This window comes from Bidens hawaiensis, unplaced genomic scaffold (genome assembly GCF_021521415.1).
Source record: "Bidens hawaiensis isolate Kalapana, Puna unplaced genomic scaffold, B.hawaiensis_p1.1 tig00002306_1, whole genome shotgun sequence".
In the NCBI taxonomy this organism is placed as follows: domain Eukaryota; kingdom Viridiplantae; phylum Streptophyta; class Magnoliopsida; order Asterales; family Asteraceae; genus Bidens; species Bidens hawaiensis.
The window spans coordinates 2,534,899-2,551,183 of record NW_027491123.1 but is presented as its reverse complement, the minus strand read 5'-3'; the positions used below and the strand labels follow the sequence as shown (position 1 = coordinate 2,551,183).

General features: G+C 33.6%; 1 protein-coding gene across 1 annotated transcript; it reads right to left on the bottom strand.

The window, feature by feature from the left end:
- Window positions 1-18: 18 nt before the first annotated feature.
- Window positions 19-2,043, bottom strand: LOC143616125 (uncharacterized). Its single transcript, XM_077089055.1, has 6 exons — window positions 1,563-2,043; window positions 1,073-1,217; window positions 847-983; window positions 385-447; window positions 248-316; window positions 19-178 (listed from the first exon to the last, which is right to left on the bottom strand). Exons 1-6 carry the CDS (start codon window positions 1,752-1,754, stop codon window positions 92-94), a joined length of 693 nt encoding a protein of 230 aa, XP_076945170.1. The 5' UTR covers window positions 1,755-2,043; the 3' UTR covers window positions 19-91.
- Window positions 2,044-16,285: the final 14,242 nt, after the last annotated feature.

Here is a 16,285-nt window from a genome sequence, read left to right as displayed (position 1 = left end):
GCTTTCGTATCTCTTGGGTTACTTGGTTCCTAAGTAAGAGCTAAAACGGTTAGCATACGACTAGATTACACAGTTGTCATATCCGATCCCCTCAACTTTGATCCTTCTCTGTTCTTTCAGATTTTTGTCTTTTTGCAGCATGAATGAACTCCACTATCACTTCCACTTCACTCACTATCTGTTGCATAAACAAAATACATAAAATCAGTTTCATAATCACCATAAAACCTTGCAATGTGTAAGACACCTGTGAAGCAAAATGCTTTTGGACGGCATTGACCAGCTGTTCCTTCGTAGGATTTGAATGAATATTTCCCTACAGAGATTAATAAAATCAGTTTCAAAATGAGATCATCATAAGAAGGTGTGGGGAGGCTGAATTACAAGGTTGAAGGTGCTATAATATCGTCCCAGTGTGTTGCTTCCAAGCTTTGCGAAGTTGACTTTCTGGTCAAACACATGAAAGAACAATGAATTTAGAGAAAACAGATGTAACTTCCAATACAACAACTGACTTTCACCATTATGCATAAACCCCGTGATTAAAGTAGTTTGATTTTTAAATTTCGTCCTGTGTTCGTGCTTCCTACTCTTGCATTTGACTTGTTCGGTCAAAGTCAAAATAGCACTTTTTATCCGAGCATATCTATAGATTCTCTTGCAATTTTACTAAGAGTAACGGTTATATGCATGTCATATGCTACACATTTTGTTATCGATTTTTAAGAAATTCAAATAACCAACCATATAATGAATTTAAAAATATATACACTTTAACCTATAAAAGTCAAAAAGAAAATCTTGATTGTGTTTAATGTCAAAAAGAGTGTTTTCTTTTCTACTTACCGAATGACATGAATGGTTATTGGATTGAGTTTCTTTGCAACCGCTGCGATTAACAGGCTTCGTTGACCGGGGTGGGCTCCACGGTCTTGTGTACCGAACCCTCGGCTTGCTCGGTTTGCTAAACTCCATAGTAGCAGCTGCCACAACAAAATAAATAAAAATTAAAAAATTGCAAATTCATCTTCATGCAAGGACATTTTGGGGAATATTTATGTTTAAAACTTACAAAAGATATTTTCTTTTTCACAATCATCTGAACCACAGCTAGAATTATCAAGCTCAAAATCGTCATCGTCTTCTTGGCCTGTTGGGGGTTCAAGAACACTCAAAGCATTTCTTTGTAGCTTCACTTCCACTCCATTCTTCAAAACCTGAAAGCAATAACAATGTTTTATTAGGGGTGTCAACTGGGTCTGGTCGGCAACTTGTAACTCAAACATGACCCGTTTGACCCATTTATATAAACGTGTCAAACGGGTTGGCGGGCGATAATCAAGTTGTAAGCATGCTAATCTCGGATGGCGAGTTGTAAAAAAATAAATAGGTAAACAAGACAAAATTTAAAAACATGATATTATTCTTGATCATTTCAGTATGCTAACTTGCTAAGGCTTGCTTTTTCTTGTTCATATATATAATTATTATAAGGATTCAAATTAACATACCTATGTCAAAACTGAACTAAATTATAATCAAAAAACAAGTAAAAGAAATACCAGCCAATGCCAACCACCAAGACCAACAGCTTTCTTCACAATGCCTTGAAGACCAACCAAAACCGACTTTGTTCGATTATTTCCAGTCACAATAACTTTCGTATGCCTCGGAAGAAGCGAAAGCTCCTCATCACCGCAATCTTCACGGAAGTGTGAAAAGATTCTAGAAGAATAAAGCTCAGTTTCCAGCATTCTTCTTAACACTTTATCAAAAATCTTCAAAAATACAACAAAAATACCCTTTTAAATAATAAAAAATCTGTTATTTTATCCACCACATTGATCAAGAATCTAAAACTTTACCCATAATTGAAAATCGCATAAATAATATGTATAAATTCAAACATCAAGATCAGATTTTCACACCATAACATTTGCAAATGTAACAAGCAAAAGTATCAAATTTCATGAATTTTGTTAAAAATTGAAACTTTTCACCTAATTGGATATGGGTTTGAAGGATGATTGATTTTTCAAACATTCATACTTGACTTTTTAAAAAGAGTATCAATTAAAAATGTAAAAAGAATATTAAACCCTGCAAGACTAGAGTGATCAGACTCTGGACAAAAGGTACCACCAACTATGTGTTTTTAACTTTTTCCCCCGATATATATTACAAGAAAAATGATTAATTTACAATAAAGAATTAATAATAATAATATTTCAAATAGTCAACACTCTAGTTTAGGGGAAGTGATACAAGTATGTTTTAGGGTGTTGTACCATCTTCTTAATAAATTGCACTTAATAAAGAAACACACTTTTGAGATAAAGCCGGTGTGTATGTGAGAGAGAGAGAGAGAGAGAGAGAGAGAGAGAGAGAGAGAGAGATTTGTTGTATTCTTTACTAGTTTATGCTAAAAAATTTTGAATCTTGAAAAATCTGACAGGTTGCAGTTTAAGAGAATGTTGAATGCAATATGACCCATACATACATACATACATACATACATAGTTCTCATTAAATCTCCATAAAACTCACAGACTCTAATTGGTAGCAATAAATGAAGGGACCTCTTTCATTACTAACCAATCTTTATATTAAAAAAAAAAAAAAAACCATTTCACAAAATCATAGAAAAAGTAATTGCATGGCATTTTGAGCCCTAATTCTGTCCCTATGATCATAAAAATTAAAACTTGGAGCTTAATAACATTCAATCTATTCTTGAAAAAAAGTGTATTAAATCAAAATTAACAAATGAAGCTTAAATAAAGAGAGAAATTAAATAATAAAAATTAATTCTGTCCCTATGATCATAAAAATTAAAACTTGGAGCTTAATAACATTCAATCTATTCTTGAAAAAAAGTGTATTAAATCAAAATTAACAAATGAAGCTTAAATAAAGAGAGAAATTAAATAATAAAAAATCAAAAATACCTGTAACAATACTCCGAATGTGAAAAGAGAGTGGATTAATGGAATTGTGCTGGGAATTAGGGGACGAAATGCAAGTAATTTGATGGATGGATGGATGGATGGATGGATGAATCAAGGGTTTTGATGGTGAAATTAAAACTAAACAGAGCATATGGGTTTACTTTGCTACCAACTGCAGCTGCTGCTATTGGAATGACCTCAATAAGACATGTTGTACGGTAACTTCCTTTTCTATTTCTTTTCACCGGCTGTCTCCGGTTGCTGGGTGAGCCGGTTTTGGTCTCATCTTGGCTCGGCTCGGCTTCGTGTAATTATGTTTCCAACAAGTACCGTACGAGGACAAACTATCTTTCACCAAAATAGGAGTGTGGTCTCAAACTAACCGACACATGAACAGTGTCACATTTTTGGCTTTCGTTTGATATTATTGGTGTACGTTTTATGGGGTGATGCTTTCAACACTTAAGATTATGTTTTACTTTTGATATTACTATTTACAAAGTATTATTGGTTTTATAAGTTTACAGCTTCTTGTCGTGGGACTGCAAACTCATACCAAGGGTGATGTGGCCACCCCTTAATGCTGACTACACTGCACCACAATGTTATGGAGGTGGGGCCAAGATGGAGGCGGTAGTATGATAACGATCGCTAAAGGGATAAATGTGGGCCCCTAACCTGTTTCAGCCAATCACATTTGTTTGTTTGTTTTTTTTAATATCATAGTTAAATCACAACGCGTTTGTTAAAAGATGGGTTAGTTAAAACCCACTAACTATGTGCAGTGACATGACACTTTAATTAACTCAAACACAACTATCCTAATATAGTAACAGGTTTGCATTATAACACCCTGGCTTTAAGCGGAATATGCCAGGATGTAACGTACAGGTCACTCATAAGCTCGCAACACAATTAATAGTAACAATATATTTATTTTATTCCATAATTTCACAAGTGCACAAATTGTTCAATAATAAGGCAAATATCATTACATCGGAATGAAACAACAGTTATTCATTTAAATAAAGCCTAAGCTCGATATAGTTTTCTTGTCTTTGCACTTTATCGTATCAACCTGTAACACGTTTAAAATAATAACATTTATCAACAACACATGTTGGTAAGTTTTCATAAGTTTTGCTTGTGTGTGTAAATGTGTGATTCAGCAATCGTCATGCGATATAAACTCTAAAATAAAGTAAATGTAGGCAAATAATGTCGTCCTCCTGTTCATTTGACCGAAGTCGTAGTAATAGGGGAAATGAGAACCATCAAGCATAACAACCGAAGTTGAAGCGTTAGGCGGAGCAGGTACGTCCTGTCGGACCCTCCCACCATAAAACAGTAAACGCGTTGCACATAATACACTTATATATCGTAAATAACGCGAGTGAATAAAATCAACAACAACGATATAATGTGATTTGGTTTGTAAACAAATGTATAACCAACGACGCAAAAATTGAGACATGCTACACCCCAAAATATTGTAAAGCGGTAAAAAGGGGTTATGAAAAACTCACTTGTTAAAGTAAGCAGGTAAAAACAAACTATGCGTTTAAGTGAGCTGAACCGGACGAGTTCGGTTCGTCGAGCGGTCCTAGAAATATGTCTAGGTTCAAAATAGGATTCAAGAAAATGAAATGAAACACAGGACTTAAATGAATTCGATTCAGGGTTTAGTGTTTTATGCCTTTAAAAGCAAAATATATATTTCCTATAAAATTGCCCTTTTTAGATAAATTAACATAAAAATATATAAGTGAGTTCATTTTAAATTACTTATAAAAAGTTGGCTTATAATAGTTGTTAGTCGCATTATTAAGTCGGACTTGTTTAAAAAAAAATCCTAAATGGGCCCAAAATGAGTTTAAGCGGGTGGTTTGTTTTCGGTCAGATCCAAACTCAACTTTTTATGTTAGGCTTGTTTTCGGCTTGATAAATTATTATTTTTAGAGGATGTGAAGAAAAGAATTTGCTTTAGATGTTTAAGTAAAAAAAATAACTAAACTGAACCAAATAAGTGTATAAATGAGTCAGTTTCGTTTTTTGATGAACAACCACTTATGACAAGTTGTGTTCAACAAAGTATTTTATTTTAAACAAACCGAACATATTAGAATACAACATAAAACATACCCAGAAAAATAACAAGAAAAGAGAAAAAGTCTTAAACTTCACGTTTTGACTTTTGAAAGCAAATGTAGACAAAATACATCAAAATGAGAGAATAATAACAATACTTTGTAAATTGAGTTGTAGCAAAGTGAAATGGGAAGCAAATGAGCTCTATTTATAGATAAACATGGCCAAAGATAATAACAAATAATTAAATTTGGTCCAATACTTGTTAATGGACTTTAATAACATTCAAAACCTTTATAATAATCATAAAAGTTGAGTTGAAACATCTAATATAACTATACAATTAAAGCAACAAAAGTTGTTCACATAGCATTTAACTAGGCATTCCACATAGAATGCCAAATATATATCATGTCACTATTTCCTATTATATTATTACCCATGACCCGTTTTTCTATTATAACCCATGATCCGTAAAGCTTTATAAAATTTTGAAAAATAAATTATTAGGTGATACAAATTTCAAACCTAAGACCTCATGTTTCAAATCAAATGTGCTTATCAACTCCATTAAAATGGTAACTGTGTTTGATTTCTTGACTTAACATATATAAATGTGATTTTCTTCAAATATAACCAAAAATATATTTAATTGTTAACATTTCCATAATTCAAAATATCACATTGTCTCCTTATATCTCTTAACACAACTATTTAAGATTGTTCATCGTTTATCTCTTTATTTTAGAATATAATATATTTTTATTTATTTTCTTTTACAACCAAACCTTAGTCTTTGTAAATTTAGTTTTTTAAATCGGTGACAACATTTTGTTACAAATATAATTTTTATAAACACAATATTTAATATAACAATATCAGTATGAATGTTTTATTTTAAATAAATCAAACATCAAGATTTGGTTTTCAACTTAAAATTATAGTGCATAATATGTCAAAAATTTAATAGAAAAAGTCATAAATAAAAATTATTATATGAAACAATTGAATTTACGTATTACATATAATCTTTTTTTTATTTTTATTATATTTTTCATCTGTGTGGAACAGGGGCTCTAACCTAGTAAGGAATATAATCAAATAAGTTTATTATCATAACAATGAGTTGAAACACCTTTGAAATCATTTAAAATAGTTGAAATCATTTAAAATGGTGTTAAAACAAGTTAATGGAAGATCAAACATGAAAACATTAACGGAATCCTTCCCCGCGCCAGGCGGAGGAGATGAATTTGCCCCACGCATCGCACGGGGGACGCAAGACGGGGACTAGAAACTTAGCCGGCCGTGCAGCACGTAGCACGAAGGTGGCTACGTCGGTGACGCAGCGCGCTGGTAGTTAATAATTTTTAAATATATATATATATATATATTTATATTTTATTATTAGTATTATTACTATTATTAAGTATCACAACAGTCCCTAGACTTGAATAAAATGAATAAACGTATAAAATACATAAAGTGTAACTTAGGATTAAAATCGTAAAGGTAAATAATATTATCATAAGTTTAAAATAATTTACTACGTATGAAGATTCGAAAATTTAAAACGGCTCGGGTTTCGGGCTTGTAATTTAACGATTGTTACATGCGTGACAAGACCGTTCATTGTGGTTAACGCACAATGGAGGGGTCAAGACAAGTCACAAAACAACAAAAAAATAAAAAATAAAAAAATGGGCTGCTGGTCTGCTGCTGATCTGCTGCTGGTCAGCATGTCGGTTCGCGTCCGGAAGTTCGTTTTTGATGTATCTTGAGCGTTTTAAGTCCGTTTTCGAATCCGTAAAAGGGGTTTTTCAAATTAGACATGCGGGAATGTTTTAGTAACATAAAATCCAATATTTTATATATTTGAAATGTTTGGGATATAAATCGGGTCGGTTTACAACATAAAAACAAATACAAAATAAATACAATTTAACCCGAAATCGAGGATTGTCACAAGAAATTGGTAGTACATAAAAAACAAAAAAGAGAAGAAAAAAAAACTTAAACTCGATTAGATATCTCAATATATCTAGGACGATAGGAATTTATTATGTTTCTTTTTTCTTTTACTGGTCGCAGTTAGAATGAAATTTGTAGCATCTTGCCAACTATCATTTTTCGTTTTGCCTTTAACGCATGAATTTGTTTTTGGTTGCTCGGTGAAAATTCCTTAGGTTAAAAAGGTAGCAGTTTTAGCTGATAAAAGCAAAGGGGTGTAAGGGATTAATAGCTTGATGAACTTTAATCGGGCTCTTTTTAGTAGGACTGTTTAAAGGATAAGTCACTACCCTTTTACCTAATACCCTACCCGGACCCTTTACCCTTTTTGGAAGAAATGTGGACCAGAGACCCTACCCTCTAAACAATAAAAGGGTTGGGTATAAATAAGGGTTTCAAGGGTCCAACCATGTACCCTTTAAAGCAGTAATTTTTTGCATTTACTAGTTGCATATCTCATATATGACTTTAATATATGAATCTTAGAACAATTATACTTTCATTTAATAACACAGTAAACTTTAACTTCGAAAGTTTATTAACCATTTGAACCGATGCAAATAATATTCACATTCACAAATTACATGTAGAGAACAATTCAATGATTTTCATATATATATATATATATATATATATATTTCCAATCAGTAGTATAACCTTTTATTTTTATTTTTCTTATTAGTTATAAAATTTATGATGAATCGTATATAAAATACTGTCAGACCCCAACCTAAGGAGGAAATACCGGGGCGTAATCCGATTGCTTATAGCTCGAAGATACTATCATAAATATGAATGACAGTATATAATTAATTATTTTATTCAAATAATACACACAATATCCAAATATAACAAAACAATTCAAATACACGAATATAAGCTCAGATAACGATTATCTTGGTTATATCCTAAGGTCTTGTCTGCGTGTCCAATCTTCAATCTTCAATACAAACAACCTGCATATGCGTAGAAAATGGAGTTTTGTCAACAACACATGTTGAGCGAGTTTATCACCAGTTTTGCAACAAAATATGTTAATATAATAAATAAGAAAAATAAGCAAAACGTAATAAATGCGGTAAAGAAATCAAACCATGAGCAAATAAGTTGTCGATTAAACCATTGCCAAGCGAATCGGGCGCCGGTAATCAACTATGAGCAAATAAATAGAGTAAGACCGTTGCCAAGCGAATCAGTTGGTGGTCAATATGTGAACCCTCTCCAAGGGGATAAGTCAAGCGATTGCATACAAAAACAAGTAAACACATAACAAGTATATTTGATTAATCACACACAATTATACGTTTGCTATATTTGATATAGATAGATTTATATATAGTATGATATACCCATATGCCCCCAAAACGTTTTAGAAAAAAGAGTAAAATAGGGGAATGATAAAACTCACCTTAGACTAAAGGCAAGTGAATATAATTACGAATTAAAGATTAAGCGAGTCGTCCACTACGCGTCGAACGAGATTAATGATCATAACCTGAAACTTTGTGATATGAAACTATAAATAAAAAACGAACTTAATGCCCCTGGAATAAATCCAAACGGACGTTTAGAATTCGAGTTATGTTATATTTAAGATTTAAGCGAGCTGGTACTGACCAGAATCCGTACAACGATTCGGAAAGTCGGGTTTTGGGCAGTAGCCTTAAAATTTCATTATGAGAATAAAAGTCTTCTGGACCGAATGTTGAATCCGACCAGAATTATGAGAAAACGTAAAGTCAAACTTGTTGACTGTTTTACCCTTTATCAGGTTTTAAAGCAATTGACTAGTCAATACCTTTCAATATCAGAAATTGATTAAAGGTTATTGACTAGTGAATGTTTATGAATGAAAAATCAGTTTACAACTTACCCGGAATATGAATGAACAACGAGATATAACAAGTCAAAGGTCCTTAGACTTGCAAAGTCAACCGGTTTATGAACGGTTCTTCAACAAATCACCAAAAACCGAAAGAATTGAGAGAGACAGAGAGGGTGACGAATGAGAGGGGATGACCAGGGTTGTTATAAAGTTTTATGGCAGATGTTTAATGGTTATTTATATAGGAAAGGCTAAACCGAACTAATTATAGGCTTTTTGGCCCGTTTAAGCAATTAAATCATACTTTTATGGATAAATCACTGAATATATTCAAAAGATTTGATCTTGGTGATTAAGAAACGAATTATAATATGTATTCCAGTTATACTAAGATGCATTGGTCCTTAATTCTCTCAAAAGTGCTTAAAATAAACGATTTCATGCCATAAACGAGTTTAGAAACAAGATCTTACGAACAAAAACGTGCAGACAACCCACCACGCCACGAGATGGCGGGTCTAGGGCCGGCCGCGCGGCGCTCCGGCCACCGGAGGGTGGTGTTTCATGTTTTGGCAATAATGGTCCCTCTAGTTTAGTACTTGAGCAATATTTGAACCTTTTATGCATTAAATAAGAAACAAACTACTTAGGAAGGTATAAGGGCATAAAATGAATATTAGAAACTTAAATACTTGTATATATTTGATTTTTAATTAATAACAAAGATCTAAAATATTTCCGGTCAGGTTAAACGTAAACAAATATGGGTTTGAAAAATCCAAAATGTTACAAATACAAACCTATCCTACATTTCAGATTAATCGCGAATCTGATGTATATATCTCTCTAGAAACTAGTAAATGGGTCAAGGGTTTGATAAAGGGTCGAACCCTTGAAACCCTTTTACCCTTTAAGGTGAAATTTAAATACCCTTTACCCGACCCATATTATATATTCGGGTCTAATTAAGAGTTTTACGAGTCGGGTAAACGGGTTTCAAGGGACCCTTATCTTGCTCACCTCTACTTTTTACAAATTACGTTGGAAGTTTGTTATCCTAATTAATTATGAGTTCGATTCGAGTGTTATGAACATCTATTTGGATTAGATGACTTGAATGATTATAGGAAAAGTGGTATGGGCTAAAATTATCAAATTTGTTCATGACGGTTCGATTCCTCTTTTTTATGTTATAATGAAAGTAGAAAATGGGAATAATACATTATTTTGGAAATATTTTGGTTGGATAATGCTCCTATGTGCATGCGATTTCCAACATTATTTAATAACGAGATTCACAAAGATTGTTCGATTAGTAATCAGGTGAAAAGCTCGGGGTTGAATTGGGTTTGGAGAAGTCATCCGAGGGGGAGGCGTAGTTTCTCGGGTTTCAATCGACCATGGCTAACGTGAACATGGTTGGATATGAGGATAAATGGTTGTGGGATTTGGATCTTGAGGGGGAATTCTCGATTAAGTTTATTAGAAAATACATTGATAGAGTGCCTCTTCTGGAGGGGTTTCAAGCTACCAGATGGAGTAGATTTGCCCTGAGGAAGGTCACCACGCTTGTGGGAAGATTGTTCTTGGATCATCTTTCAACCTGCCATAAGTTATGCAAACGGTTGAGTTTGTATATCATTTCTTGGGTAGTGATGCGATAAATTTTTGGAATGGCATTGGGTGATTGTTAGATGTTTCCTTTTCAGTTTTTAAATTTCCTGATTCGCTTACGAATTGATTGGATTCGGTTTCCTTCAGTGAATTGAAAAAAAGCTTGTGACCAAGATGGAAATGATAATATAATTTGTAAATTTATATATAAGAAACAAAAATAACACCTCGAAATGCATTGGGCCCCATCCTCATGTTGGATGGGGGAGGGGCTTAAAATCTTGGATCTCATAACTCCGTACCTCCCCATAATGGTGGGTCGTCCGCCACCTCATTACAATTAACAATTTCCATCGATGTTTCGAACTAGCTATCTCCTCTCACCTTATTTCCATCCACGTTCCAAACTTCATTCAAATTCCAATCGATTAAACCTTAGTAATCAACCCTCAATCACAGGTTTCCATCATAAGTGTATAATGATGGAACTAACAAGTATGTGAAGAAGATTGTGTTCCAATCGATTAAACCTTAGTAATCAACCCTCAATCGCAGGTTTCCATCATAAGTGTATAATGATGGAACTAACAAGTATGTGAAGAAGATTGTGTCGGCACTTTAGCCTGGTGAATTGCCATACATCGAGATTATTGGTAATGCTAATAGTACTTGTAACCTAATTGTCCTCGTCGTTTGTGGCATAAATACTTTGAAACCTGATTTTGCTCATCATCTATTGGTTTGTTACTAATAGACATTTTCATTCTTAATTATAGGAAAATGATATTTTTACATATAGAGCTTGAATGAATAATATGAATCGAGCGAATTCTTGAATTATTGTTTTGTGGCCATAGTATGTATATTTGGACAACTAATTTTAGCTCATGTATTTCACTTACATTTTATTACAGGACAAACAAGGATGGTTGATTTTTGGATGAATCATGGTGCATTCTTTTTTAGAATCATGATTGAGTTTGGGGTGAGGTATGTTAGATATTGACATCATTAGATTCTTAATGTATTAGACCTCTCGTTTATGTTCGTCTGGTAAAGGGCCTAACCTATACGTTTAGAAAGCTAGGCAAGGGCTTAGGACCACCAAAATAACAGGGACCCTAGTTTTTTAAACAAAAGTTGTATATGTATATTGGATTTGGACCGAAAGAAATTCATCTTAAATGTGTAAAAACCCAAAAACAAATGAGCCTGAATCGATAAAATAACGCCCACGACTCAACTTCAGACAAGAAATCATACATTGCTAAATTGCAATTTATCATTGTTAGAACATCAGGTATTTAATTAATTTCAGCTTTCATTTATCATTTCTCTTAAGTATCGCTGCTATCGCACAATACAAATTAGGCAATTTACTTGCTATTATCATTGTTATGTTTGCTATTCACTTGAATGACAGTGATAATACATAATGCATTACACTTGTATTGAGTAGAAGAGTTTATAACAGAAAAGGGCTCACGACATTTTAGTTCGCAGGCCTCCAAAAACATTGGGCCGGCCCTGGTCAAGTCATGTCCATTTGTGCTAGTTTACGTTTGTGAAGTGTACATGTAGAGTTTTAATGAACGAACACGAAGACGTTTATTTTCTTAACGAAAGAATATAACTGATATGAAAACGTTCGATTAACTATTTGTGTTCGTGTTTGGTTAATGTTAAATGATCGGACATGAGCATCCCTTGATTTACATTCGTTTGGTTTGTGACAGCTTGAATCTACAAAATATGTATAAAACTTTAGGTACGTACAGAACAAACATGTGTAGATCAACTAATACATGATTCCTCTTTTTTTAACAGCTTTTGGACTCCGCAATAAGCAATTAGGACTATCAATTATTAATACCTGAATTCGATCATTGAGACGAAATCTCAACCAACCTCTATCAGCTTGACGCTTCAAAGAAGCAAACCAGGATCTCCTTAAGATGGAACATTTAAGGGGAACTCTTTGATCATCAAAACTTATTTTGAAAATTTGAAAAATATAATTTTTACAAAGAAATATGAAATATTTGACGTGACACGAAAACAAAATATACGGATTGGAGTGTACCAAACTCTGATACCACGAGTCCTTTCATGCAAATCCAATATTGTAAGCGTACGGTGAGGATACGCACACGTCACATTCCTGTCTTTATATCATCACAACCTAAAACACTGTTTGACTTTCTTTTCCTTTTCTTAAAAGAATAAATATTCCATTTTACAAAAGAGAATAACTTAAGTTGTAATCAGCTGGGCTAGCCCAGGATGGGAAGACACGGAAAGATTCGGGTTCGATGTCTGATACCGACCGGAGTTTTTCCTGATGCGTAAAACCTGTCATGTTTTCGGGCGGGGTGAGCGGGGGTTTTACCGGAAATACCAAATGATCCTTAGGTTCCAGCGTGAGTCCCGATAATGTCAACATAGTCTGGACCGAGGGTGATGGGGCCACGAATACAGTCACGTTATCACTTAACTGAGAAAGTCGCCGTTCAAAAAAAAAAAATAACTTAAGTTGTAAAGATTAATCATGAAAGATAAAATTTGTAATCTTTTTTAATACTATTCTTTATTGTATTAGTTTTATCGTTGTTACTGGTTTTTGCCTTTTTGGCAATGCTTTTTTGATGATATGTATTATCTTAGTTTTTGTTGGTTTTTTGAAAGATAAAATGTATTTTAATAATTAAAACTATTATTTATTTATTGGCTAATAATAATAATGTATACCGATAGCTTAATCTACGGTATTTTTAACCTTTGTTTTTGTTGCTAAGAGTAGTTTCACCTTAAGTCTTAAGATTATTATCTTTTAAATTTTAAAAGATATCACAGCATAGAAACCATAAAGCAACAACCAAATCAGTCATGATCTTGTACGAGATTGCTACCCATCCACCAACCTGATGATACATGGTTCCTAATTCGAAGATTATTGCAGAATTTATCTTTCATTTGTTTATACTTTTATGAGTTTATCTATGGTTTAAATTACATCGAAACATAAGGAAACATAACGCAAACGGGTAACAAGTTGCGCGGCTACCTCATTTGAATCACAAAACTCAATCTTTTAAAAACTACATTTGTTGATCTTGGAGTCATAATATTACTATGTATGACCCGTTGAATACGAGTAAGTAACTCCACAGCTTCAGACGCGAGGAAACCAAAAGTGTCAAAAGCAAAAGGTTTATCTTTTCCCTTTAGTTTATCTTTTATTTGGTTTGTTAGTTTTTAATCCTTCACCGCTAGGGGCTCCGTCCGTCCGGACTAGTGGCCGGCTCGGGCTACCTTTAGCCAATGGGGGCCGTGTACGGAGTACCCGGCATTACTTAGTTGGTCGTTCCAAAAAAAAAAGTTTTTAATCCTTCAAATATTCACCTATGGAAGGGAATAGATACTAGTTTTTGAGTTTGATTATTATTAATTTAAGTTCTATCAAGAATCTTTAGGTTTCTTGAATATTTTGGTTAATCAATTGAGTTTGAGTCTAATTGCTATTCGTCCCTATGTGGGTAACGCCAGAAATTTTTTAGAATAGTTTAAATAATAAGATACTATAAATGAATTAGAAATAGTATTATAAGTTACAAGTTGAGAATATGATGCATGATTCACAAAGAAAGTTTAAGCCACATTTTCATGTACTTAACGATAAATAGCGTATGCGGTTTACTGAACGACGACATGTCACCAATATAAAAGGGAATGGGTGTTTGTAATACTTGTGGACAGTGGCGGAGCCACATAGAAGATACCGAGTTCGGCAGAACCCAGTCTTTTTTCTATTTTATTTATAACCTATGATATTGAATTAATAAGCGAGCCCATTTTTTTTCGACGAGCGAACCCAATATCATTTAAAAGAACCATTCGAACTCACTGATTATGAAAAATTTAGTTAACTTTTATTATTAATGAATCTTTTTTTATAAACTATAAAAAGCTTTAATAGAAATATCAAATTTACTAATGGAAACTATAAACGGGCCAGTAACAACCCTATAGATTATAAAATCCCCAAAATTATTCATAGAATGGGTGAATAAGCCCAACCCGATTAACATTCTTAGTTAAAACAAAAGGAACGACCAATAAATTTATGTTTCTATCGACTAGAGTTCAGATGTAGTCTACTAGCTCGTCATCAACTCTTCGCTAGTTCGCCTTCGAACTACAACTTGACAACAACAATGGCCGGTCAACTCTTTCTTTGATTGCTTCAAGACTTCAAGGCTTCAATTGATTATACGAATGATGCTTACATTTGTTCAGGGCCGGCTCTAGGGCCGGGCAATGTGGGCGCCCGGCCGGGGTACATTTTTTTCGTGGGCACAAAAAATTTTAAAATTTCCGGTGTTATATATATAGAATACCCGGACACTTATAATCCCACTATTTCTGTAATATTTACACACTTTTTAGACCCAATTTTTTTAAATTACCTAAAGACTTATAGGTCATTAAAAATTAAAAAAGACCCATTACTTTTTATTAATCAATAGAAGGTAAATACATAGAAAAAACGATATGGATAGGTGGGATAACAACAACGTCGACTTCGAACACCAACAGTCATGGTAGCATATGCAGAAAGGAGTTTCGAAATTGTAGTTATTGAATTCTTATTTACGATCCACAATTCCCCAAGAAAGACTTAGCGGGTTGGTGATCAAGAACAGGATATTAGAGAGCATAAACTACGATGAGTTGATTCACCAAATTGTTATCAAGAATGTTATATGAGCTTCACATATCCTTGGTTAAATATTAGCTTATTCAGTATGTCATAACTAATACAATTATTTTGTTAATTGCTATGTTTATTGACATAACTTTAATCGACATTTAAAAATATTGTTATTTAGTACGTTAAGGCTTTGGGGGGGGGGGGGGGGGGCATATTTTCTTTCTGTTCGACCGGGGTACACGAATTCTCATGGCCGGCCCTGCATTTGTTATGTTGAAAATAGGTTCTTTTTGAAAGTTGTGATTAAAGATGTTATGAATTGTTTTCAAACATGCAAACAAGCCGGAAAGGAAAAAAAAAGTAGTACCTTTTCTTATTTAATATGATGACTATATTGAATGTTGGCCGATATATTTTTATTATGATAATGATATTGTTATATTTTATTTGTTTGATCGAATGACTCATCTGAGCTAAAAACTTTGACGTCAGAAGAATGTAGTTGAGTTGAAGGCTCCAAAGTAAAGCGTTTTTGGGTAAGACAATCCAATAATAGGTTCCAACTTATGAAATCGAATTATACCTCATCAAAGGCGTAATAAAAAAATGATGCAATATTGAAGACGGCTTGCCACGAGAAGCCGACTGAAACGAGCCGAGAGAGCGTGGGTTTCTAGAAGCACACGTGGAGGTACTTATATGAGAATTATAATTTTATAAAATTGAATATCCATTTGGAGTCCGCTCGGTCGCTTGCTTCAATGCAGCTGGAGCGCACAGTTTTGTATTATGCCTACAAGACAACCCTGCACTTTTCACTTTTTTTTAATCTTAACCCATTGTTTCTCACTTCTGTCTCTTCAAACCCCTCTACTGTTAACTTCATCATTTTGTGCTATTTGCTAAATATAGCCAAATTTCTTGGTTAACAACCATCAACATGTTAATATTTATACGATTTTTTAACTAACATCATCATCGTACTCAGTATATCCCACCAATAGCAAAGCTATGGAAGGGTCTGAGGAGAGTAAGATGTAGACAGCCTCACCTCTACCCCGTAGGAATAGAGGGGCTGCTTCCGGTGAG

What these genes read in the sequence shown, in the direction of transcription:
- LOC143616125 (XM_077089055.1), bottom strand. Translation starts at nt 1,754, where the DNA reads ATGCTGGAAACTGAGCTTTATTCTTCTAGAATCTTTTCACACTTCCGT. An exon ending in TGAAAAAGAAAATATCTTTT is followed by an intron (nt 984 to 1,072) that starts GTAAGTTTTAAA and finishes TTGTTGTGGCAG; the next exon opens with CTGCTACTATGGAGTTTAGC. An exon ending in AAAAGCATTTTGCTTCACAG is followed by an intron (nt 179 to 247) that starts GTGTCTTACACA and finishes TTTATGCAACAG; the next exon opens with ATAGTGAGTGAAGTGGAAGT.